Source organism: Martes martes (genome assembly GCF_963455335.1).
Source record: "Martes martes genome assembly, chromosome: 11".
NCBI lineage: Eukaryota > Metazoa > Chordata > Mammalia > Carnivora > Mustelidae > Martes > Martes martes.
In genome coordinates, this window is record NC_137899.1 from 84,678,463 (window position 1) to 84,705,181 (window position 26,719).

General features: G+C 41.8%; 1 protein-coding gene across 2 annotated transcripts in view; it reads left to right on the forward strand.

Moving 5' to 3' along the window:
• Positions 1-26,719, forward strand: part of SND1 (staphylococcal nuclease and tudor domain containing 1) — a 413,629-nt gene that overhangs the window by 238,907 nt on the left and 148,003 nt on the right. For both annotated transcript variants that reach the window (XM_080819055.1, XM_080819056.1), the window contains exons 14-15: positions 111-183; positions 22,466-22,607. In XM_080819055.1, coding sequence (XP_080675181.1) covers positions 111-183; positions 22,466-22,607 — 215 coding nt within the window. The remainder of the gene's footprint in view (positions 1-110; positions 184-22,465; positions 22,608-26,719) is intronic.

The following is a 26,719-nucleotide window of genomic DNA, read 5'->3' on the forward strand; positions in this document are numbered from 1 at the left end:
GTGACTTGTGCAATTTGAACGACCTCTCTTCTCACCCCTTTTTCCCCATCCTCCCACCCCTTCCTAATGTGATTTGTATATTAATTAGGTTTTTTCTTCTTCCTTTACAGAGCTATTAAGAATGGCAAAGGATTGCACAGCAAGAAGGAAGTGCCTATCCACCGTGTCGCAGACATATCTGGGGTGAGTTGTGTCCCTGAATAGAGCTGTGTGGCTCAGAGGCGCCAGGAGCTTGGCTGCTTATTCACCAAAGGACTTGAGCTTATGTGTTTTCTATAACTCGTTTGTTTTTAGACACAGAATGTGAATTTTTCTAGGGCTGCTGCTTATGCATCTATGGAGATCCTGTTTTATATTCTGAGAAAGCAGAATTCAAACTAGGGCATAAAACCTCCTCCTGTCTCTTCACCTGAACTGTTACTGTGCTGCTTTTCCATTCTTTCATTAGGAGGAGTTAGAGATACTTCTTCCCAATCATAGTAAGAAAAAATTACCTCCTTTTTAAATCCCTGTTTGGTTATCACTGTGACTAGTAAGTCTTAATGGAGAAAGGTCAAGTGTAGATTTTAGGACAACCTTAAAAATTAGTGGCTTCTTTTTCCTGGGATCATCTCTGAGGGGGAGGCATATGCACCCATCCTGTGAGCTAATACATACAGAGGATTTAGAGGAATGGAAGGTGCAAATATTTCCGAGCCGCCAAAGGACTGTGTCCGAATGACAGCTGAGTGCATAGGACTTTACCCTTGTATATTTCGGATTTCTTGGCTGAAGACGATACCTGTGTCAGTTAAGAAGGTTTATTCATTTATTCAGCAAGTATTTGAGTGCTTACTGTGCCTGAACTGCTCTAGGCACTAAGAATGTAACAGTGAACCAAACTGATAAAAATCCTTGCATGCGGGTGGGCAGGGGAAGTGGCAGTGTCAGGCAGCAGCAATTGCTGCGAAGAGAGACAGAACCCTCCAAAGAGAGAGTGAGCCGCCAAGGTGTTGGTTTGATCCGGGGCCCAGAGAAGGCTTGTTGGCTCCTCAGTTTACCCTCTGTTCCTGGGACACACACCATCCATCTCAACTCCATAGTAACTTATGGTTAAGGAGGGGATTCAGGCCATGTGTAAGGGGGACCACATCGCCTTGGGGAGATGACTGAGGAAGGGCTAGTAAATCTTAGCTTTTGGAGACTCAGGGAACTTGCCTTGGTCACCCAGAAGAAAATGCTTCTATGAACAAAAGCTTCTAGAGCTCAGCCTAGCCCACAGCAGTGATGGATTAGAGTGTATTATCTTATTGTTATGTTGTGTTCCCAAGCCTAGCTGAGACTTTGCTTATTGTTCCTTGGATTGCTTATTATAAATGTGTCTGGCCAGCTATCCCTTGCCCAGGTATAGCGGTACCGTGTTCATTTGAAGCAATGGGATTCTGTTGAGCTTTTCTTACTCTGACCCATCACTTCAGACTACAGATTAAATAGTGTTCCCTACATCGAGTGGACTTTTGTCAAAAAGTCATGCCTCTGTTTAATGAGTGAGGTACGTTGATACACATTCTTTGTAGCTAAGATTCCTCTGAGGCCCAAAAACCTATTGCCAATGGCCTTCGAGCCCCAGGTGACTAAGATGGATGTGCTAGGGCTCCTTGTTAACAGGTGGGACTCCTGGCTTGCTGGTAATAGGCCTGACTCCCCTGAGGCTCACCTTGTCCTGTTATCGTTGACATATGTGATCATTGCTGCGTGTGTCTCCTGTGCAATTATCTACAATATTTTCTTTAATATTCTTTTGTTGAAGATGGTGGAGTAATCAAAGGGCAAGTCTTTGGCTGTTCAACTGGAGGGAGAAGAAAGTTATAAATAACTGTTTTGGAAAATAAAACGTTGACGACTCTACACCGGGGCTAGATGTGCCCATCCAAAAACTTATGTCAGGTCTGCATTCCAAGGCCTTCTAGAGGCTGAATTAAACCTTGGGGATAGTGTGATGCCTTTTGGCCTGTGGAGTTCGTGCTTTTGCTCAGACTTCCCATTGCCAGGGAGGGGAAGACCTCAGCAGGTTTTTTAATGGAGGCCCGCTCACCTTGGGGCTGGGCTTCTGGCACCTGCCAGCCTCGCATCCTAATGCTCTGTTGCTATCTTTGAATCTCCCACTTACACCTTGATGTGTTTTGGTGTTGTCTTTTTTTCCTTTTTGCAGCAATGGTCTTTATGAAACTTGTTTTCACTTTTTTGCTTCCTATTTTTTTCTCTCCTTCTTCCCCAGCTATAGCTCATTTTCATACATTTCTTTATTCTCCTTTCTGTCTTGATTTTGGAGGATTGGTTTGCTCTTCTGGTATTTAAAAATATGTGTGAGTTAAATCTCCTTCAGTTATCACATAAATAAACAAGGAAAGCTTGAACAAGTGGGAGAGAGAAAGTGAAAAAGCTGTTCCATTTAAATAGATGTCAGAGTGACCTTGTCTACCTCCATCACACATGATTCAGCTCCGCAGGCTTTTTTTTTTTTTTTTTTTAAAGTGCCCTCTGTAATAGAGGAACTTTGTCTCCCTGCTTCTAACCCCCGCTTCTTTCTGTCACACTGTTGTGTTAAGTATGTGTGTGTTGGGCTCCCTTGTGCCATTTATGGCTTTTTGGCTTCTTGCAGCATGCTGGCGATGTTACTGTCCAGGGGACAGGTGAGCATGTGGGATCAGACAGGCAAATCACTTAACATGGATGAAGACCAAACACCCCCAATAAGAGCAATGAAATACACACATTCATAATGGATTTGTAAAACTTTCTGAGTCTTTTTTTTTCTTTCTTTCTTTTAACTGGGTCTTTCCCCAGTTCATTGTTCCTCCTCTCAGGTGTAGGTCATGATAAATGGAAGTGTTTGTTGAGCTGATGAGATATGCAGTATGTGGCCAGAATAACTTAGTGTAGACCAGTATTTATGCATAATGCCTCTTGTCATCCCAATATACGTCCTTGGAATAAAAAGAAAAGGCATAAAAAGAAAAGAAAAGTGATGACACTTTTGTCTCCTAAACACACTCAAGAAATATGCTATATAGAAAATCTTACATCGTGATGTAATTTGTTCTAGGCTTAATGGCCTAGAACAACGTTTAGGGTTGAGTCTCTTCCCCTTGTCCGTATTTCCTCTCTTGCACTTTCAAAGATGATTTCACTGTGTAAAGGTAAAGAGTGCCTTAAAAGGCCTGGTATGGAGCCTTAGCAGGAGTTAAGGCCTGCATGACTGACTTCCTGTGTTAGGAAGGGAGTAATCCCAGCACAGGAGATAGAGGAAGAGCACGTGCTTTGGGAAGAGAGGGAGGCTAGCCTCTGGGCGGTGAAAGAGGGAGGCCTTTTCATATACATTCATTGGCTTCCCGGGACTGGACTGGATGTATGGGTTACTCGACGTGTGTTTTCACTTTGTGTTCGGCTCTGCCATTAAAGCCTCTGGCACCGCGTCCCATATTGTGAGCTTCTGACAGGTTTTTGATTTTTTGGAAATGTTATTAGCTCCCAACTTTTGTGTGGTTCTTTTCTCTGTTGTTTTCTTGTTAACATAGATGATTTTTGCCACTAATGTCCGCTGAGTGCAGTGTTTTCCATAAGGTACACCGCATTTGCATGTAACACCAACCGAGTGGACCCACCTTTCGGATCGGGGTTTGTTAACCCTGGCTTTTCTGAATCTTCTGCATCTGTTCTTAGGATAACCACTAAGGAAAAAAGTACTGCCAGTCTGGTGATTTGGATCCTGAAGAAGTTAATAATTTCCTTTATTTCTAATTTTTCAAGGTGAAGAGATTGGAATATTTTAAGTACTGGTCTTTGTCTCTTCTGTAATCATCTGGTTTCCCTTTAGGCCAGGATGTTCCTATGAATTTGAAACCAACTAAGAATTTGACAGACTTGGCACTAGATCTTTGATTTGGAGGATGGTTCTGTGGTGACTGCTTCACTTCATAGATTCACATTTTTATTCTTAGCGGGGTTTGTTTTTCCTCGATCCAGTCTCCACTCCCTCCCTCACCGGCAGACAAAAGTTGGAATGTGCGTGTCAGTGGAATATAAGGCTGTTTCTTATCTTGGGTTTATTATTGTTTTTGCTGTAGTCTGTTCTGTAATAAATACGATCTCCTGCAGATATAGAATGTAAAACAGGCAATAAAATGGGGCTGGTGCGTGGCTTACTGTTCTGGTAAATCAGACAAATCAATTACTGTTCTGAGGAGCTGCCCACTCCTCAGGTTGCAGCCGGCACGGGCTGACTTCTTCCTGCGCCCCCTCCACTCCTTCCTTTTCTGTTGGTGCGTGAGTAGTACTCAGTGAGTCACACTATCTGCTTCACTCTTCCTCTATTGCCTGTTGTGTCTGTTCTTTCTTTCCTGATGCGTGAGGAGTTAGGGACTTTCTTTGTTGCCAGCAGTGTAAGAGGACAGAGCCGGGGCCAGCAGCCTGTCCTGTCTAGTCATGCTTCTGTAGGTCCCTCAGATGGAGTTTCCCTTGTCTGAACATCTCTGCCGCTTTGTGATACAGAGTCGTGCAACTCCTCTGTTTCGTTTTTTTGTTTGTTTGTTTTTTGAGTTTTGGGGTTTTTTTTTTTAAGATTTTAGTTATTTATTTGACAGAGAGATAGAGATCACAAATAGGCAGAGAGGCAGGCAGAGGGAGAGGAAGAAGCAGGCTCTCTGCTGAGCCGGGAGCCTGATGTGGGGCTCGATCCCAGGACCCTGGGATCATGACCCGAGCTAAAGGCAACCACTTAACCAACTGAGCCACCCAGGCACCCCAGCTCCTCTATTAACACTGCTGCTGCTTGCTTTCCTTCCTTGCCTTCAGTAAATCCCTGTGTCGTCTTTTCTGTTCACTGCTGCTGTGTTCACTTGGACTTTGGTTACTTGCTCTTGTTACATGGGAACTTTCTTATAACCTCTCTATGATGATTTTATTGGACATGTATAGTATTAATGCTAAGAATTTCCTTAAAGCAGAGCTTGGAGTGATCCAAAGACTAGCTCTGGGGGTAGGAAGTAGAAGGTCAGATTTTTGGGTCCCTCTTGCTCTAGTATATCACGAAATGTATACTTGTTGAATTGACCAGTGAGATGCTAACTTGCAGACATAAAGGATCTAAGTGTTTCTTTAAAATAAATAAATAGGGGTACCTGGGTGGCACAGTTGATTAGGCATCTGACTCTTGGTTTTGGCTCAGGTCATGATCTCGGGGTCCTGAGGTCCAGCCCGTGTCAGGCTCTGTGCTCCTTGCTGATTCTGCTTCAGACTTTCTCTCTGCTCCCCACCCCCCCACCCCGCATGCTCTCTTTCTCAAATAAATAAATACATTCAAAAATAAATAAGGAAATGGGATTTTTCTCTAGCATTTTCTCCTGACCTTTTCCTTCAGCTCCTAGTTTTTCAGTGCTTTCTTGTACTTGTATTGTCCTCTTTTCCTGGGGGTATTTAAGCTGTCCTCCTTTTGCATGAGGCTCTAGCCCCTTTACAGAAGTTCTCTTTCCCTAACTCCCCCATGAATCTGGGCCTCCCTGGAAGAGTTAAGTAATAATATCCTTTTTGGCTAAAGGGAAGTTAAAACTGGTTTGCCCTATAAGTGCAAAGAAGGTGAAAACCATACCATCGCCTAGAGGCTTTGTAAGTTAGGTCAGTGTGAAATTGGTTTCCCCTTCCATGTCTTCTGGCCCACGTGTGTAGATGGTCTTCTTGCATTAATCTATAGGTTTTTTTCAGCCACCTTTCTATTCTTTCTAATCACCGTACCTTAATGGCACCATTGCTCATATTTTGTTTTGTTGTTTTAATAGTGCTTCCCTCTCTTACTCTTTCTTAGCCTCCAGTCTAGTTCTGATGTCCCTTTTGTACCAACTACACAAGGCCAAAGCCTATGGTTTCTGCGTGGTGGGCTTCTGTGACCTGGAGGGTTGCTCAGCGCTAGAGCTCCATTCACACCATCGCCACTGGCCCCATGGCTGGGCTGTGCATTTGCCACCCTGGAGAAATCCCATAGGAACTCTCACTGGCTGCTGACCTTGCTCTCTAGGGCAAGCATGATGTGCTCCCTAAATATGGTAGCCCCTTGTGGGGAAGGCATGATGAGTAGTGGTGGTGGGTTCTTGTGGTTGTTTTCTTTCATCTCTCCTATATATTTGGAAGTTTAAGATGTTGCTAACCTAGGGGAAGATCTTGCTCCTCGGTTCCCTTCTTCCTCTGTCCCCACTCAAGGTTCTTGAACTTCAAGCGGACTGCAGCATGCAGCTCCCTGACTTGGATTCTCGCAGCACAGAAACATGTACTGCAGCCCTGTGGCACAAGGTACCTGTGATTCCCAAGTGGCAGCTGCTCTGGAAGTTTCTCAGCTGCTAAGATGGATGGGGGTGTCTTCTTTTCTCTTTACCTTTTTCCTCTCTTCCCCACTCCTCCCCTCCAGAGTTGGATGTTGTTAAGGTGACCTTGACTGTGTTGGGGAAGTTTGTTTCAGCTAGTTGCTCTCCCTGACAGTTGAGGGCATTGCTTCACTGTCTTTTGTCCATTGTTCTTTCAGCCATAGTAGTCCTTTGTGGCCAGTTGTTCTTGTTTTTGAAGCTCTCTGTTCAAACTCCCCAGAACTGCAGGGGTATCCCCTTCTCCTTCTAACAAAATTTGAAAGCATTTATGCTCAGTGGGCAGAGGAGAAAAGTCTTTCTCAGACTGAATGAGTTTCTCAGTGAAACCTGGAAAGAAATGCTGGAGTTATTTCAAGATTATATTTCAGTGTTTACCACAGTTAGTGATGGTTATGTTTAAGGTACCTCCTTTTACAAATTTAAATCTGCTCTTCCACTGAGTTCTGTTCCTTTTATGTCTGTGTGCATGGTTTTGTTAGGGGGTAAGTTTTGTTTGTTTGTTTGTTTCTTCATTTTGCACCATAGGACACTAAATTTAGGACATAGTATCTCATTTCCATTAGTTGGGAGTATCAGGAGAAATTGTTAAAGACTTTGGGACAGGCACAAAAATTACTCGGTATTCTTTCAGAGGAATTCTGGGTTCTGCCTGGTCAACACCTTGGGGTTATCTGATTCTGTCGGGGTCTGCTCCTTTGTGGCCAGGCAGTCTTGCACCTCTGCAGGGAGAGAGTTTAACTTGTGAAGGCCTGATGTGATGATGCAGATGATTTCCTGCTTGTACAAATATGGTCCTATACATAGACATGGTTGATTTCCACCCTGTAAAAGAAATTGTTTCAAATGTTACATTTTCACTCTGTAGTTTTACTCTACGGTTTTGCATCTTTAGTCAGTTCATTTCAGCATCCTGGTTGCCTTATGTATATGTGATCTTCGGATTCTCTTTTGAATAGTCGTAGTATCTTCTTGGGTGCCTCATTAATTAGTGGATTAAAATAAATATTTGCTGTGTTCATTTTATATTTGTATTAAAGTGTCACGATTTGGGGGTACTGGGGTGGTTCTGTTGGTTGAGTTGTCCAACTCTTGATCTTAAGAGTTGTGGGTTCAAGCACCACGCCAGGCTCCGCAGTGGGTGTGGAGGCTACTTTAAATAAATAAATAGTCATGATTTTTCCATTTTGGGGAATTATTCTTTAAGAGGAGAAGCAATTGCAGAAACAAGAGAAATAGAACATCAATTTATAAATTGGGCAATAAGAGATCATATAATCATTTGCTTTGAAAGGTCTTTGATTGCTTGCTTGCTGTATACCCAGAAATGTGAAGAGTCATTTCGTTGTGAAAGTAATTTTTTTTTTTTAAGTTGTAAAGTGAGTGTCTCTTTCATCTACAGAATGCCTGCTTCCATGCACTGTACCTTACTTGGTCTACCATTATGTTCACCAATAGGTTTTTGTTGTGGAAAATTCAGGCACCCTAGCCAATGGAGGTAAAGAGATTGGACATTGAAGACAGGGCACAATTTGACATTTGCTGAGTGTGTCCCAGCAGTGCAATTCCGCACCTCTGAAGAAACGTTTGATCAAGTGACTTGCCCAGAGGTGGAGCACAATCAAAGGCAGGCGTTCGTTATTTGTTGCCTCTGATGATAAAACCTCTTCTCTCCAAAATAATCAGACTTGATATGTCCCTGCACTGAACTCTGTTTCAGGAAGTTTTCTGCCACAGATTTTTCTATTCCCCTTCTGATTCCTTATTTAACTATGACTTCACACACAGGAATGCATGCAAATGAGCCCCTTAGAAACAGGGTCCTGGCTTTCATATAAGCGTCCTGAGCTCTAATAATGACTTTCTACTTTCTTCCTTTAGCCAACAGGAGGAGAAAGGAAATTGAGGGAGTTCAGGAGCTTCTTCCAAATGAAGTGACACCTCTTCCCACAGGGAGCAGCCTATAGTGTAGATTTGGGTATTGCTGGTTCATGCTCCTGAGTTTTCTTTCCTGTTCTCTGGATGCATGTGGATATTGTTCTTTGATTCTATTTCATGGGTCCAAATTGGTTAAACAAGCCCATCACAGGCTTAGCCAAATGAATGTTAGGATATTTTGAAGGCAGTTGATAAAATTTTTGATTCCCAGGTTCAGGTGTGTGTTTGGGTTGTCTCCTCTGTCTCGTGACTGCTGAGTGATGTGATAGAACTTGAAATATTTCTAGCCAACCCTGGCTTCACTCTCCACTTCACCATCATAACTCTGCTTAGCCCTAGATTGAACTCGTTTTGTCCTGTGGCTATTGCTTATATAAACATCTCAAAGTAAGTCATTTTACTAACATAGACATTCTGCTTACTCGTATTTTAAGGCTTTATTTAGCATGCTTCCAGCATACTCCCTACAGAATATGTTGTACAGAATTTTGGACTCTCTTTGCAGTGTTGATGTCCAGATAAATATCCTTGAGTCAGAGCGTAGGGTCAGCTTGAAATTACCTAGTAATTTTGTGCCTCAGTTCTTCAAGAAATGGTGTTCTCAGGAAGAAATGATAGAATTCCTAAGACAGTATCAGGTTTGGGGGTGTCTGAGAATAAAAAGGTATTACCAAGGTTTTGAATTTAGAGTTCTGTTGATAATACATTACTGCAGCATGTCCAGATACCTCACCCACTGTAGAAACCATTCGTTTTCCTTTATGTCATTCAGTCCATCGCCGTTTCAGTTTCTCAGTGTGGACTGTGTTACTAATTAGTGTTTCTTGAATGGCATTTCTTCTTTTAGAGGACTCTCAAGTTGACATGTGCAGTGATTTTCTACACTGGTTTATAAACTCCTAGGGAAGGGAGGTCTTTTTTTGTATCTCTTCACAGAGCCTCGTTTAGATTTGATTTGCCAGGTGTTGACCTAAAGCAATATGATACTGTGTTCAGGAGATTATGTGACCCTGACTGCTAGGTACAGGGTTAACTGTGCTGGTTGGTACCTAGAAGTGGACAGGCTTGTAGAAGGATGCAGTGGAAAGGGTGCGTATTTACTACAGTATGGTGGCAGTGTGGAGTCATGATCCGTAGCATGGGTCCAGTATCGGATGAGCCAAGCTCAGGTCCTGGCTCCACTGCTTATGACTTTGTCACCTTGAGGAAGTTATTTAACCCCTCCATGCTGCAATTTTTCCACTGTAAAATGAATAATAATGGCCCTTATCTCATTAGGTTGTGGTGTGATCAAATCCCTTAGTATGTGCTGAGTACTCAAAGCCGTTGACACAACAAGAGCTCAGCCGAGGGCCCTGGTTCACATGGTGGTGGTGATTATTAGCAAATTGCCAAGCATCTGCTGAGCAGATAGAAAGTCCTCTATGCATGGTAACTACCACTGCCATCATCAGTTGTATTTGTATTCTAAACTCTTCATCCAGTTCAAGTCCCACATCATAAACCTCCCTCTTCTGAGTACTTTAGCCACCCCTTTATCTCTTTAGATATTTAGCATATGCCATCTGGCCTGTTTTTTAAATGCATTTGTCATGTTGAGTCAGTGAATGAATGATCAAACCGTAAGTATTTATTGAGTGCTGCTTATATGTCACACACAATGCTGGGTGTTGAGGATATGACATCGAACAAGAGTTACAGTCCTTACAGGGCATATGCAATTTTTCTTTCTTTCTTTCTTTTTTTTTTTTTTAAAGATTTTATTTATTTATTTGACAGAGACCACAAGCGAGGGTGCAACAGGGAGAGGGAGAAACAGGCTCTGCCCCCGCCCCCAGCAGGGATCTGGCTGGGGACTCTATCCCAGGACCCAGAGATCATGACCTGAGCCAAAGGCAGACACTTAACTGACTGAGCCACCCAGGCGCCCTTGCAATTCTTTCTATAATTACCCTCGTGCTAGTAGTGAGTGTGTGTGCTCAGGGCCAGAGCTTATTCCACATGGTCAGACAAAGTCTTTTAAGTGATTATAAAGTGAGGTTTAATGAAGGAGTCCAGGGGTGCCTGGGTGGCTCAGTGGGTTAAGCCGCTGCCTTCGGCTTGGGTCATGATCCCAGGGTCCTGGGATCGAGCCCCGCATCGGGCTCTCTGCTCAGTGGGGAGCCTGCTTCTCTCTCTCTCTCTCTCTCTCTGCCTGCCTCTCTGCCTGCCTCTCTGCCTAGTTGTGATCTCTCTCTGTCAAATAAATAAATCTTAAAAAAAAAAAATAAGGAGTCCATCGAAGATCTTGTTCAGGGCTAAAGAATAAAACTCTGTACAGAAAGGTCCTGAGGTAGGAAGTTGCTTGCGTCTAAGAGGCAAGGCCACTGTTGCTGGAATATTGAAGATAGTGATTGAAATTAAGACAGCAAATGATTGAAACATTTACTTTGTGATCCTTGAGGAGAACTTTTGAAATTTGTCCAAAGAATAATGAGAAATTATTGACAAGGGAGAGACTAATTAGGTCAGCATTTTATAATTATGTATCATCCCCTCCCCCACCCTACTGCCCCCACCCTGACTGCTGCTGGAGATAGACTTGAGCAAGAGTAGCTTTAGGACACTGGTTACTGGAGTACTGAGCAGTAGCTGAAACTGAGTCTGTGACAGTGGACGTGGAAAGATAAATTTGAGATCTAGTTTGGTGGTAGGACTGGTAGAATGTGGTCATTGCTTGCATCAGGGGGATGAAACTGGGTGTCATGCGTGAGCACTCTAAGTGTCTGACTACAAACAACAGGTGATTTGGTGGTACTGCTTTTCCCATATGGTAGATACTGGTGATGTAGATTTGGGGGGGAAACTAAGAATTTCTGGACACGTTAAAAGTGAGGTACCAGGAGCCATTCAAATGGTCCAGGGCCCCAAAAAGTGGCCTGGGCTTCATGCATAAACTTAGGGATGTTGGGTATATATGTGGTGTGAATATACAAAATTCCCAGAGAATATCAAGAGAATAGCCTCTAGGCCAAGCCCTTTATCTCCAAAATATAAAGATCATACATTGTTTGGTGGGTTATACCCACCAAACAAACGTAAAAAAGGTGTTTTCCTGAGCTATCAGAGGAAAATCCTAGTAACTAAGAAGAGAGAGCCTTATAGTACAAGACTTAACCATGCTGCTTCAAAGTGAAGAAGGATGAAGATTGAGAACTATCCAGTGGATTTAGCAAAACTGGTTACTGGTGACTTCAGAACAGTTTTTGTTAACTGAAGGGGCATAGGGAGCAAGAGCGAATTTTCCCAACTGGATTATCCCCAGGAGCAATGTCTTATGGCTCTATGCCATCACTGTTAAGAGAGTTTCCTAAGAATAGTAAGTAGATAAATGTATGTAATCATGGTGTCTGTGTGGTTTTCAATGCGTAAGAAATTCAGGGCATCCATAATTACCTATATACTCTTAGAGAAAGATATGATAATGATGGGAGATTCTCCAAATTCGTTTGGGTATGCTGATCAAAAACTCTGTCTGAATTCTCCGCCATCACTCATGCATTCTGGGGTACATGGTTTCCATTGATAAGCTAGATCCTTAGGGTTGTACTTAAAGAACCCCAATATAGTATCTACATGTGATTACATTAAACCAGAGTTGTAAAGTCACTAGGTGAGGCAGAGTTAAATCTGTATTTTTCTTCAGGAGGAATTAGAATTTCTCAGTACATCCAAAACACTACATTTCTAACTACCCTTTTCTGTAAGAGTAGTTTTATTACAATTTAAGCCTATTATCACTGTAGAAAATGTTGAATTTGGCTCTTAAAAACTGGGGAGACAGTTTCCTGACCTGAGTAATTTGTGAGTTTACCTGGGCAGAGCTGAATCAGCACTGAATGTTAATGTATTTTCTTTTGAAAACAAAAGCTTACACATTTTTGTACCACAAATTTTCTGTCAAAATTTTTTATTTTACATGCATCAAAAAATCAGTAAGCCAAAAAGAAGAAAATGATCTCTACTGCTACCATCAGAATTTTGTCAGTAAAAATACATCTATTTACCAAAATATGGGTTTTTTTAAAAATTTCCCCCTTCCCCTCCCCTTTAAATGATATAAACTGTTTTTAGGACAGAAACTTTGTTTAATTCTTAACTTTACCGTCAGTGCCTTGAACAATGCCTTGAACGATGCCTGGCACATACTAGGTGATTAATTGCCTTTTCCTGTTACATTTTTGCACATGAATGTCTTTTTGAACCATACTTTTAATGTCTACCTAGTCTTCTGTCTTCTTGATGTACTGTAATTTATTTCATGAACTTCTGGATATTTATTCTTTGGAGTATCCAAGCTTTCTGGATATTTATTCTTGGATATTTATTTCAGTTGTTCTTTTCTTTCAGAAACAACATTTTAGGTGCACCGGGGTGGCTCAGTCAGTTAAGCGTCTGCCCTCCGTTCAGGTCAGGATCCCAGGGTCCTGGGATCAAGCCTAACATGGGGCTCCCTGTTCAGGGGGGAGTCTCCTTCTCCCTCTCCCTCTGCCCCTCCCCCTGCTTGTGCTCTCTTGTTCTCTCTTTCTCTAATTAATTAATTAACTAAAAAATAAAAAGAAACAACATTTTCATTTCTTTAGCTAATTCATAGTCTGTAATTATTGTCTTAGAACAGTCCCTTATGTGGACATTTATGCCAAAAGATACCATATAGTTTTGTGTTTTTTTAACATCATCATTTATAAATCTTTATCGAGTGAAATGATTAGATTTTTGGTTTGATATATTCTTCAAAACCAATCATTTTCTGTCTTAATAATAAACTTATGCCATAATAGTTGTCTTTTTTCTCCATGTCTCAAAAACTAGAACTTTCTCCTCCAAATTTTTTAGTTATCTATTTTATTAACTCTTTAAAAACATAGGTCTTTATAACTGATTAATAACTGGACTCTACCTCTGAAACTAATGATACACTGTATGTTAATTAATTGAATTCAGATAAAATAAAATATTTTAAAATGTAGAGCCTCAAGAAAACGAATTAAACATAATAAAAAAACTTTCTTTAAGAGTCATTGGACCTAAATTGCTATGTCTTCAGGTAAAAATGAATGTTCAGAGTATTTTAGGGGGTGTTGGAGTTATTTTAATCCTCTAACCTTTTATAGTAAAATTTATTTTGATTTTTTTTAAATTTTATGTCACAGGTTGCTTACTGATTTTTTTCTTTATCCTTTTCTGAAGTTGGGTTCTTATCTCAGGTGAGGTAGAGTTTAGCATGACATCAATTTCCTTGCCCGTGAGTTCTTGATTTGCCCGTGAAATGAAACTTGTGCTTCATCAGACTGTCTTTTAAATTCTTTACTCTGCACGTATTATTTTAATTATCTCTGAAGCCATTTTCTGCTTCTGTAATAAATTTTTGCCTCTTGCCTATAGAGGAGACTTTGGAAGTGATAAAAATTAATCTGAAACTTTGAAAGAAAAAAATGTATTTCAACCCTGTTATTTTTCATCGTGGCCTGGTAATTCACATCCATAACAGGAGACCAGTTAGTTGCTTTATTTTAGATTCTTACTGTCACCTACCACGTATAAGCTGTGCTTTTAGACCAGTCACATGCCCTTTTTCCAGAAATGTTCAGGACGTCTGTGATGGTTTTCCAACAAAGATTCCTCATTTCATTCTTAGAAAAGAAACAGCACAGTTGTTTTAAAGATTTTATTTATGTGAGCGGAAGGGAGAGGAAGAGAAAATCTGAAGCAGACTCCAGGCTCAGCATGGAGCCTGACGTGGGGCTTGATCTCATAACCCTGAGATCATGACCTGAGCCTTGGACACGTAACCTGAGTTGGACACTTAACCTAAGTTGGACACTTAACCTACTGAGCCACCCAGGTGCCCCAACAGCACAGTTGTTTTAAATGTAAATGGTCTTTTTCCGTTATCATTGTTTGTAGTTATCTTTACCAGTTTAACATAGAAATGTTTCCTTTAACTATTTTTTAATCAACTTAATTCTGTATTACAAATCAGATGTCTACAATCTGGATAAATTACATGTTTTTTGGAGAAATATTTAACCTGCAAATAAATGAAAGATATGTCTTCCAGTGTGAAGTTCCTCTAGATACTTTATTACTGTGCTGATGAATAATGAAAGGAATTTATCTGTTGACTCAAAATATTTATGGATAGTGTTTTTCCTGACTGAAACTACAAAAACAATACCGTATTAACTTACCTGACCTCAGAGAGAGAAGACGTTTTCTCCATAAAATAAAAATAGGATTTTTTTTTTTTTCCTAATGGAAAGGAAGTAAACCAAGAAAGAGGAAGTTGTGGATCTAGGAAACATAACCCAGGATAGGATGGGAAGGGAATTTCCAGGGTTTTGGTGAAGAGAAGGCCCAGGGCATCCATTATAAGGCAGGCTTCATGGGCCACCATGCAAAAGTCAGCAAGAGAAAGGGGATCACTTCGTGTAGGGCTATAATTTGCAAAGTCTTTTTTTTTTTTTAATAATTTCTTTTTTTTTTTTTTAAGATTTTATTTATTTATTTGACAGACAGATCACAAGTAGGCAGAGAGGCAGGTAGAGAGAGAAAGGAGGAAGCAGGCTCCCTGCTGAGCAGGGAGCCCGATGCGGGGCTTGATCCCAGGACGCTGGGATCATGACCTGAGCCAAAGGCAGTGGCTTTAACCCACTGAGCCACCCAGGCGCCCCTAATTTGCAAAGTCTTAACACTGAGTATCGGTTTAAGAAAAAATTGTAATAATCTGTTGGGAAGTTAGAGTTTGGAGAAATGGGGAAAGGGACAGTTTGGGACGGGGGAAGGAAGGTAGGATTTATTTTTAGAAACTTTTCTGGACCTCACAAATTACGAGTCGTAACTTTGAGATAGTTCTGTGGTTTGGCAGACTTGACAAAGCGCATCCCTTGGCATACCACCTCGATGGGCTTCCCACCTCATCCAAGTTAGAGAAAGAGGATTGAATATCGGAAGAAAGCAAGCTTGGATAGTTGATAGTTTATTCTCACTAGGTAAATACTTACTTCTCCACTTTTTATATGAGGCACGCATATACCACCATCTGCTCTTTCTGTGCTAAAGTTACAGGACTAAAAAGGTCTTATAGAATAAGCCAAGGGCATTGTATTTCCTGTTGATGATAAAATGCAGATTTTTCCACTAAAAGGCAATGACTTCATTTCTAAAGGTTAAATTGAATGGTTATCACAGTATAATTTCAGCTGGTTAAATTTGGGAAATTGAAAGTCATTCAATAAAAGAATAATCTCTGAGCTAGTATAGAATTTTCATTTGATAAAGAAGTGGATATTATTTTATTCACATTAAGCCATATCACATGATTTTATTTCAAGGTAGAAAAGAAATGTCAGTCTGGATATGTACTTAGTAGTACTTTTTTTCTTCATTTAAACAAAATATTTCCTCTACATAGTCAGTTGAGGATGGTGTCATGCTTTCCTTTAGCCATTGCCTAAGAATTAATACTTTCTTACACTGCTTTTGGGAAACCAATAAGATTTTTTCTGTGCTCTTCTAACCTCATGATTTTTCTCATCTAAACTATTTTCTGCTTGAATTTTTAAAATACTTTAATTCATTGAACAGTTAGATAAGGCAGTTTATCTGAAGCATGAAAAGTTCTTCATTTTGAACTTGTAACTCTGAGATACTTACAAATTAGTTGACTAGGAAAAAGGTTTTCTTAAGTTAAAAATTAAAATTTTGCATAAGCTATCTCGGCCAATTTTTTTTATTTTTAAAAATTTAGGTTTAATTTATAAAACTATACCATTTGTAGTATATAATTCTGTCAGTTTTGACAGACGTACATTTTGAGAAGCAGTGTATACATGTAATCATCACCATGGTCAGGACAATAGAACTATTGCATCATCCCACAAAATTCTTCCATGCCCTTGGAGTTCACCTCTGGCCCTTCCCCCAGTCCCTGGCAGCCACTGATCCGTTTTCTGACCTTCTACTCTAATCTTTGCCACAGTGTTCTAGAAAAGGAATCCTGCCTTTGAGAGCCATCTGTGTTGTTGCCTGCATTGTTTTTACTGCGGAGTAGTGTTCCGTTGTGTGAGGACCACAGCTGGTTTATCCAGCCCCTGTTGAGGGAGTTTTAAGTTTAACAGTTTGGGGTGATTACAGGTGAAGTCCAGGCCATATTCTGGGGTTCCCTAATCTATCTGTGTAATGCGATCCGACTTTTTCCTACTTAGGTTGCTGCTGACCGTCCATTGGAATGCTACTTTGCCCATTTTTCTTCTTAAACACAGCTTGTGTCTTCTCATCTCAGCATTGGAAGTCCTTTCTTTTATCATTATTGGACCTTTTGGAAAGAAAATAGATGGTGGACAAGACCGACCAAATACAAATATTACAAACACCTGTCCTTTGCAGGGCTCCTGAGAGCGACAGGCCAAGTTTCTTTCAAATCTGATTGCAGAGAAATTTCTTCTCCTCCATCTTTGGGACATGAAGCTCTGACGTGCTCTGTGGCTTTCTTCCAATTTGGGAAGTGCTGCTCCTTCTTTGGTCTGTCCTTTGGTCTGTCCTTAGCTTGCAAGTTTGGAAGCTTTGCTTAGCCACGCCATCCTAACCTAATAACTGGTAAAGGAGGAGAGTCAGGGGAGAAAACGGAAGGTTGTGTTCTCTGTTGAGGGTGCCAGAGATTGGAACGCCAGCCTCCCAAGCTCAAAGCTGTCGCACAGCCTAGTGCTCCTGCAGATGTCCTCTTGATTCATGCTCTCAGGAGTGGAGCCCAAAGCACGAAACATTATTTCTCCTACACTTCGACATGTTGGAGGCCTGAGTGAGGTTCTGTGCCAAGGGAGTAAATAGTGTGAGAAACAGTAAAACTATAGACAGCACTTAATGAAAGATTATTGATGGCCTAGCTTCAGCACCTCTTTTTTTCATGTTTCCTTGTAATGTTTTCAGTCAGAGTGTTTTTCTCTAGGTTCTCTGCTATGTTTACTTCATTCCTGTTAAACTTGCACCTCACTGATGTTTCCGTCCCTAGTTTGCTCACACACACCTCTCCATGAAACATTGACAACCAGCCAGGGAAGGTTGGTTTCAAATTTTTAAGTGCTTTGTGGTAAATGTTGGAGTTGGAGGGCATTTTCAAGCATCTCCCTCCAGGGTCCCATTTATATTAAGAGATTTATATTATATATTAATCTTATTATCTTATTTATATATATTATGTATTAAGAGATCATGCTGTACAGCTGGTTCCTCACAGAGACTCACAGCCTCGTTCTGTGTGTTCAAATGTCAATGGGGGCCATAGAGCCCAGGCTGTGGAAAAGAGGAAGAGCGCGGAGTGGTGGATGACTTTTTTGCCTTTCTGATAGAGGATGTACTTCTGATTTGTCTTCCACATAGCTGCGGGAAAAATCCTCCTGGTCTGGGGAGCCCTGAAAAGATCTATTAACTATGGCGATGAGTTGTCACAATACAACTTAAAAAGCGAGTGTGTTTGGGGCCTATCCTTAGGTACTAGTTCTGATCTCCTCGCTCTTTCCTTCCCTTTGTATCTATTCTTTTGTACGCAGCTTTGGCATTAAAATTGGTTGGACCCAAACAGCATTGTGCTCTGAAGTCCTAGCCTGAGGCCGGCCAATGGAGAGGATAGTCAGCACTGATAGGGAAGAAATCTTCTGGCTTCGCTGGAGCCAGCTGTGCGGGGACACGGTTGTAGTGCGAGGCAGCCTGGTCAGGTGTGATGGGCCTCTTCCCAGTGTGGTTTCTCAAGTGCTGGCAGAGCACCCCCATGGTACCCTAATAAGCTCTGCATGTGTTTGTTTTTAGTTCTTTTTGCTATGATGTTAATCAAAGAGTGATTGTGATGATGAAAACTAATTAGTGAGCTTCATTATTAACAGTTCCCTTTTGAGACTTGCCCGTGATAATCCTGATTAATGGTTAACTAATAGGTTTACTCTGATTCCCATTTCCCTGTGCTGTTTTGTGTGTTGTGATGTTTGCTTCTCACTAGTAAACTATGTTTATGCCTACTCTATGGGTATTTTCAGTGGAAAAATCAAAGAATTCACTTTGCTAACATCAAGTACAAACTGACAGCCTAAATCCTGTTCCAGAATTCACAGAACTTTGATTTATATAAGTTCTGCTCTTCTAGGATGCAGAGGACACATGTGTCTAAGTAGCATGCTTGTGGACCTTGGTCCTGTACGTGCCATGTAAGGATTCTGCTTCCTCTGCCTTCCCCCTGCCCTTCCCCTGCCCTCTTCTGCCCTCAACTGTCCCACTCTTCCAAACTTGGTAATTCATCTTACTAAAATATTTTCAGCATGTGCATACTTACACGTGGTGCTTCGTAGAGACAGGTTGCAATCTACCTGCTGAAGGGAATTTCGTATAGGCGTTGACACATGTAATCTGCATTTGGAAGAGGTTTGGCCTGACGGGCCGGAAGTGAGAACAGAGTAGGAGTGTATAATTAAGGTGCCTTTACGACCTTTCCCTCTCTCTAAGGATCATCCTGCCTTTCTTCGGGGTCATTCCAAGCCCTGTTCCATTAAGTGTGAGGTGTAGATATTAGCATCCTTTGAAATGAAGTCACCCCAGGCACATTTGTTGCACCATTACTTTCTCAATTTCAAGGTGCATTGAGGAGGCAGAAACATTCCTTAAAGAGATGCCATCCACAATAGCAAGTTAAACGTAGCTAATGCAACCTTAAATTAGCTTCTCTAGGATTACAGGAAGATACTTATGTGTGGTTTGTTTTCGAGCACAGGTAATGTGAAAACTAGCAGTGCAACAAAAAAAGACTTACCTGCTCAGAAGTACAGTTGCTTCTTGATTATTTACACCAGTGGAGGGGAATATTGGTGCAGAAAACCATAGCTAATTTATCTGCTTGGATTCTCAAAGCCTTGAGCCAATGTCATGCTGGAAAACTGTGGCGAGTAGATGCCCAGGCCTCACCTACATGAGTCACAGCATGGAAAACCTGAGGATGAGAGTGTCTGCAACTAGACTTATAGACAGAAATACTGGACACTGAATAGTCTGCCTTGAAATGAGCCTCCTGTGCCTCAAGTCTCAGTGTTGTTATCTCTTTAAATCTGAGGCCTTTAATCTTTAATTTAAAAAATACCTGGGGCCCCCCGGGTGGCTCAGTGGGTTAGAGCCTCTGCCTTCGGCTCAGGTCATGATCCCTGGGTCCTGGGATCAAGCCCCGCATCGGGCTCTCTGTGGAGAGCCTGCTTTCTCCTCTCTCTCTGCCTGCCTCTCTGCCTACTTGTGATCTCTGTCTGTCAAATAAATAAAAAATACCTTTTGGAGTTATAAGGTTATAAAGAAATCTTTGATTTCACTAAATCTCACTAGGTGCTGCTTCAGGATTATTGGAGAATTTCAGATGTTATCTTAATGTTGTCATTTGATCTGGATCGCTCTACTGTCCTAAAGATGCCTGTGGCATCTTCAGTTCTTCAGTGGGGCCTAAACTGCTCTCTGTTACACTGTTCCTCATCATCAAGTTTTCTCTTATTTACGTAGTGTTGAAACTTAGAAATGAGTGTAAGAGACTGAAGTGTGTGGGCTCTTTGGAAGACAAATCAGTTTAACCATATTCAGTCAGTTTTATGGTCATAATAATCAGAACTCCTAAAATAAATAAGTTCCATAGCTAAAGTAGCAGGGACTGATGTGCGGCTCCATCACCTGAGGGAACTTGTCAGTCTGACTTGCCAGTCTTTTCATAGGAGCCACTGAGACAAATTTTAAAGGTTTCAAGAATTTTTGTGTTGAAAGGGACATGCCAAGCAGGGGAAGCGCTTGAGATGACAAGGAAGACGGACACCATTGTCTGCCTGTGATAGAGTTTGAAAGAGCTGACATTTTCTGGTGCTTACATTCAATTTAATTGACTTGATAAGAATTTTTTTATTCTTAAAAATCTTCGAACTTGGGTAAAATTTTGTATCTTTGACCTTAGCGGGTGGTTCGTAGGCATATCATCTTCAAGCATTTGGAATGATGAGGGATCTCCATGTCTTATCTTGCAATTTGGCCTCTGGAGGTAAACATGGACAGTTATGGTAGGCTTTTGAAATTTGTCATCATGCCTTCAGTTGTCATGGTTGGCTTTCACTTCTAATCTTTGTCATAGTCAGTGGCATGTCATATTCTCTTTGCTATCTTCCCATATGTTGTTGTTTCTGGATTAGGACTATTAAATTGTAGATTGAGACTCAGGAAGAGTCAGGAACTTTTTTTTTTTTTTAACATGGCTGATAGTAAGGTGCCTCCATTTCTCCTTGGTTCCCAGTCTGAGAAATTCTCTCTTTTGGTAAATTAAGTAATCATTTAGCAAAATAGGGTGAGAATCTGCTATAACCTTCTTTTTATATTAATATCTATGTGTGTGTGTGCTGTTATTCCTGTAAGCACCTTTTTTTTTCCTCCAGATAATTACATCCATATGACAGTGAGCAAAAGTCTGTTTCAGAAAAATATAGATTACTGCAGTTTTGAGGGGAAAGGCCCTCTCTTCAGAGACATTAAGTTGCCTCGTGATTTCCGATAATCAATTTGATAATTGTTGTTGACTTACTGGTTCAGCTCATGAATAATGTCCCAGATTTAGACTAGTGTGGCAAAAGGATTTTAATCAGGTAGTGCTTTCTTTCCCATGGAGCATTTGTCTTGCTTGACTGTTCTGGACTTCAGCCAACTGCCAGAAAGGCCTTGTCCCACTGTATATGTAGAGTAGAATATGTGTTGCTTAAGTGTTCACTGGGGGAGTTCCCAACTCACTAAAGCTCATTGTTACCTTACCTTTTTACCAGTGTGCCATTAGAGACGCTGAGAATGGATGACTGTCTCTCCTTTTCTCTGAGAATCTGTTTGAAGGGAAGGATGAATCTCATTACTATAAATACTGTTTTCATCCCAGCCTACCTCACTGCTTCTGAATGAGAGGAGCCCCTCTGGCTGCTGTGAAAGCTCTCAAATACTTGATGGCTTGTTAAATTTTCATTATCTAATGTGCATTAATTTAGATACAGTAGCTCTGTTGCTAGGAGCAGAGTCAGAAAGGAAGCGCTTGGCAGAGTGCGGACTGCTTGTGTCGCAGGAGTCAGGGAAGTATGCAGAGCTCGCTGTCCTCAGAGGGAGTTTGCAGTTCTGCTGGCTGAGCTGAAAACCTCGGAAATTTGGATGTGCCCTGACTACTCGCCCAGCACAAGCACTGTGATGTTTTGATACTTGCTTACTCTGTCATCTGTTTCATTAGGTTGAAGGCTTTCCTGAAAGGATTTGAAGCTCTCTAGCTGAGAGCTCAGAGGTTCAAAATGTCTGTGGTCTGGTTACCCTTGAGGGTAGAGGGCATGCACTTTGTGTTTTATGTGGGAAAAAAGTTTTAAAGTGCTACTTGGTTTCATGTGTTTTTCTTGTTTCTGTAATTGTTCATGCTGACATGATGTGGAATAGGTCCCCACTGAGTATGTCTTACTGTTAGAGATTTCCCAGGCTGGGAACAGGAACAGTCTGCTCAGGTCCCATCTCACCCTTGAAGAGCACGTAGACTAAGGCTCGCTATGTAGGCACCCAAAGAAGACTGCACTCTTGATGTTCAGAAACAGTGAGCTCTGAATCTACAAAACCCATTGAAGGTTAAAGGTGAACTGCTTAAGGGGCTTTATGTAACACAGCCTGGGAGACATTTTTTTTTTTTTTATGAAAATTAAAGGTTAAATTAACCTCCATGAAAGACTGGTATAGTCTTCTCCCCCTCGATTTTGTTGAAGGAAGAGAAGCCCTTTTTTGCAACCCACAAGGAATGAAATTTTCATTTCAAAGCACCTTCCTAACTTGTATATTCATGGAGTGCATAGTAAAAGAACAGTGGGAAGCACACAGGATGTTCTGGAAATTTCAGATTAACTCTGTTTCTTCTGTGGAAGTCACATGACTATCTTCCCTATGTCATAGTTTCAGGATTATCTGTTTTTCTGCAGTTATGTGCCAAGCTTTCTATGGTTTGCCAGACTTTTTGCCCTAGTACAGAGAGAGAATCATTTCCTTAGATTTTATTACTTTTTTCCTAACAATTCTTTTCTTTCATCCACCAGGATACCCAAAAAGCAAAGCAGTTTCTGCCCTTCCTTCAACGGGCAGGTCGTTCTGAAGCTGTAGTGGAATATGTCTTCAGTGGTTCTCGTCTCAAGCTATATTTGCCAAAGGAAACTTGCCTTATCACCTTCTTGCTTGCAGGTAAGTCTTGTGAGTTACATGTTCCAGTAATTCCTCCCGGAGCTCAGAGATTGTGCCTGGAGGTCACATGCCCTCCAATGAGACCTCAAACCAATCTAGGTGGTTTAGTGTCTAATTGAGATGTGAACACAAAATTGCTAGATTTGATCCCTCTGTCACCGCAGACCCAGCACTGGGCCCTTTTTTGCTCCTCATTTCTACCAACCACAGGGCATTAGAGTAGAGCTGCTTGAAAGACAACATGTATCTTTTCACAGCCCGAGTGAAGGGAATTCCAGACAAAGAAAAATACTAATGATGGACTCACAGTCGGTATTTCCCATTTCGGGTAGACCACCGCTGCCATGCTAGTCATGGGTAGTCCACTGAGGAGCTGAGACACCCTTCCCTTATGTCTCCCTGGGCAGTGCGGTTTGTCTCTCTTTTATTCTTTTCAGCTGTTATTAGGATCCAGATCCTTTGTGAAACTATGACACTACCTTCCCAGGCTTCTGCATCTGTAGTGTTTCTCTGTTTCACTAAGCTTGACTTGCTGGGGCAAGCCACCCTTTCTTTGCTGACTGAATGCGCATCTCTCTTATCCTATCTTTTCTAGTAGCTTGATATTTCACAAGCCAGCAAGACTGTATGAACTGTGTTCTTTGAGCAATTTACATTTATGCATTTCAAGGAGCAGACTGCTTTATTTCTTCCCCCACGGCTGAGAATAAAGTTACTTATTTCTAGTCAGTACTTCACAGAGACTGTGGTCTTTGAGAGAAAGTGTCATTTTACTTCAACACCCCACACCCCACCCCTGTACGCACAAACATTCACTCACTCACAAAGGACATGATATTCTGCTGTGTTCTTACCGTGCACATTGCCTTTTCTGCTGACCTTGCTCCCTCAGCACTCCTTCTGTTGGGATTCTTGAATAGATTTTGCCATGGGGGAAGAGAAACAGGAGCCATGCTTGCTGTCCCCTGCCAGATTGCCTCGGCCTCCTTTTCCTAGAAGGCCCTGATAGTTTCTTCTCTGGATGAGGGTCTCCCTCAGGCCCTAACTAAATGGGCTGTTAGGTAAGATAAATCACTCACTGAACACCTGGCCATGATGTTCTCCACTGCTGCTGGGCCACCACTTCTGGCTGAGGCTCTCTCACACTCTGAAGAAGTTAACAAACATTGCACAGCTCTGCAGGCTTTCCGAGGGGACTGACTGAGGTATGACATGAAGCTCAGGGGCAGCTGCGGAAAGGAAGGGCCAAACAAATCCATGCCGTACTGGAGGGCTGTACTTCGGTGCGTCATAGTAAACTGACGGGCATTGTGGCAGTGTGTGACGGATGCCATGTGTGCCCTTTACTGAAGATTTCCAGGGCAGAGAAGTTTCTTACCAGTGAATTCCTGTGGTTACAGAGTTTGAAGTAACAACCTGCCCTTTGTTCTATATCTACAAAACAAAAGTATCCCCTGGGCAGTGTGGAGCTTTATCCCGGAGGTGAACAAGAGAAAAAGTATGATTCTTTCTGGAAAACTTGGCCACTGGTCTATAGGGGAAAGAAAACACTGAAGGTCTGGCTTCTAAATTCAAAACTACCTGAACGGAACCAGCTCAGAGCTAGACCCATCCTGGCTGGAGTTCTGCAGAACCCTTCTGGTTGTACTTTGTTTCCCATGGAGCATTTGTCTTGCTTGACTGTTCTGGACTTCAGCCAACTGCCAGAAAGGCCTTGTCCCACTGTATATGTAGAGTAGAATATGTGTTGCTTAAGTGTTCACTGGGGCAGTTTCCAACCCACTGAGGCTCAGACACAACGCAGCCTGGTCACCCAGTTCCTGTGTGTACTTGGCATTATTCTAAGCTTAGCGATTCAAAAGATAGCGCCCGAGTTAACTTCTATTCTGAAAGATAAATTACCAAAGCAAAATATAAGGTTTTACATTTTTCTCCTGCCATACTATGTGTGGTTATATTCTGCATCTTCTAATTCCTTTAGAAACCTGGCAAGGATACAGGATAGGGAGAAGTTGTAAGAGCACACAGACCTCAGTTTGAATCACAGCTCTACTCTGCACAAGCAGGTGACTTTAAGGAGGTTTTTTACTCTTGAAGCCTTAGCTTAGACATCAGTTAACTGGAAAGTGTTTCTTGCCTCTTAGGATTTTTGTGAGGGTTTAAGGAGATGTATAATGGGTTCAGAACAAGGCTGCCATGAAGTAGATTATCCATAAATCTGTTTCCTTCCTCTTCCTCACGATGACTTGGTGAATTCATAGCTAGAGCTCTTCTTTTTTTTTTTTTAATTTTTTTTATAGATTTTATTTATTTATTTGACAGAGATCACAAGTAGGTGGGGGGCAGGGGGAAGCAGGCTCCCCACTAAGCAGAGAGCCCAACTTGGGGCTCAATCCCAGGACCCTGGGATCATTACCTGAGCCGAAGGTAGAGGCTTTAACCCACTGAGCCACCCAGGTGCCCCGCTAGAGCTCTTCTTAACTCTTATGTGCAGTGGTATATTGTGCAGTGTGTTTGCACGTAGCTGTGGCTCTACCATGGAGACTTTGACCTTTCCGTGGAAATAAATCAAGCAAAGTTGCTGTTCTAGCCTCCTCCTAAATGAGCAGAAAGCTCACTGATAGGAAGGCTACTGGCTTTTCCATTTGAGTTTAGAAGGAAGAACTTTGCTTCCTGGTAAGACATTGTCCTAGGTCTCCGGAAGTTCTGGAGGGAAGACAGACATGTAAGCAGACTGCAGTATTGGGCTCTAGGTGAGAGACTTCTTTATAGGGCACAGAAGTAACACAGAGGAGGGAGTGATCAGCTACTTAGAGAAAAGTCAGGGCTGTCTCCTTGAGGAGCTGTTCCTTGAGCTGCTTTTGAAGGACAAGTAGGAGTTGGCAGTGTTGTGACAGGAGGGGAAAAGGAGATAGATAGAGAAGAACATTCTAAGTAGAGGTTAACAGCATGTACAAAGGTGTAGAGGTATGATCTGTCCTGGTGTGTCCAGGCAACTGTGCCCTGTTTGGTACTGGTGGAGTATAAGGAGTGAGGGATTGGTGTGGGAATAAGCTGGAAATGCACACAGGATGTACCATGGACCCTCAGAGTCACTCAGGGTATTGAGCAAGAGAGTGACATGCTCACACTTGGTTAATTTTGGTGAATACATTGGAATAAATGAGGCTGGAAGCAGAGAAAGTAGGTACAGAAGCAAGAGGGTGAGATGCCTAAAATCTGGCAGTGAAGAAGAGGAGAGGTTGGAAAAGTATTTAGGAGGAAGACTTGCTGATTCAGGGAATGATTGGATTTTTTGGTCAGAAAAGGGGGTGACATCAAGTGTAGGAGGGTAAGTAACTCGCCCAAGGCTTGACTGTTTGGGCAGACTAGGATATCCACCAGCAAGGGCAACGCCAAAGTAAGTATACGTTTTAGGAGCAGATAACTAGTGGTCGGAGAATTAGGTGGAGAATCCTGCAAGTAATGTTCAGGAAGCCAAGAGAAGAAAGAAGTCCGAGGAGTTGGCAGTGTCAGATTTTACCTAAAATATCAAGTCAGTAAAAACTTAAGAAGTGATTTTATACTGTTTATCAAATTAGTAAGTCACAGATGACCTTTGTCAGTGCAGTTTCATCAGAGTTGATTCAGCTAAAGGCAGATTACAGGCGATCAGGGTGTAAATGTGGGAAATGAGGGGCAGAATCAAAAGTAGAGTGCTTGTCACAAAATTCTGACAGAATGCAAAAGGAATGCATAAAAGTGAAAGCTAAGGGGTCACAGTAACATTCTAAGGATGTCAGCAACTTGAGTACTTTTGTAACTAATTCTTAAGGTTACAGCAAAATATGGCATTGAGTTGGAAAAGCTCTTCAGCATACCTGTTGTTTTCATAATACCAATTACAGCATGTACAATGCAACAAAATCTTCTTGGCAAATAAGGATATAAAAAAGATGGAGTGAGAAAGTATCATAGGGAACATGAGAAGCACTGGTCTGAATCCTGAGGAGAAGAAACAAAGAAAGGCTGTAAGGATTTGATTGGCAGAGTGATGAGCTTAAGGAAACAGTAGGAACGGAATGGCTAGAGAACAGGATGGAGGCAGTATCCTTAGAGGAGGGTCCTTTGGT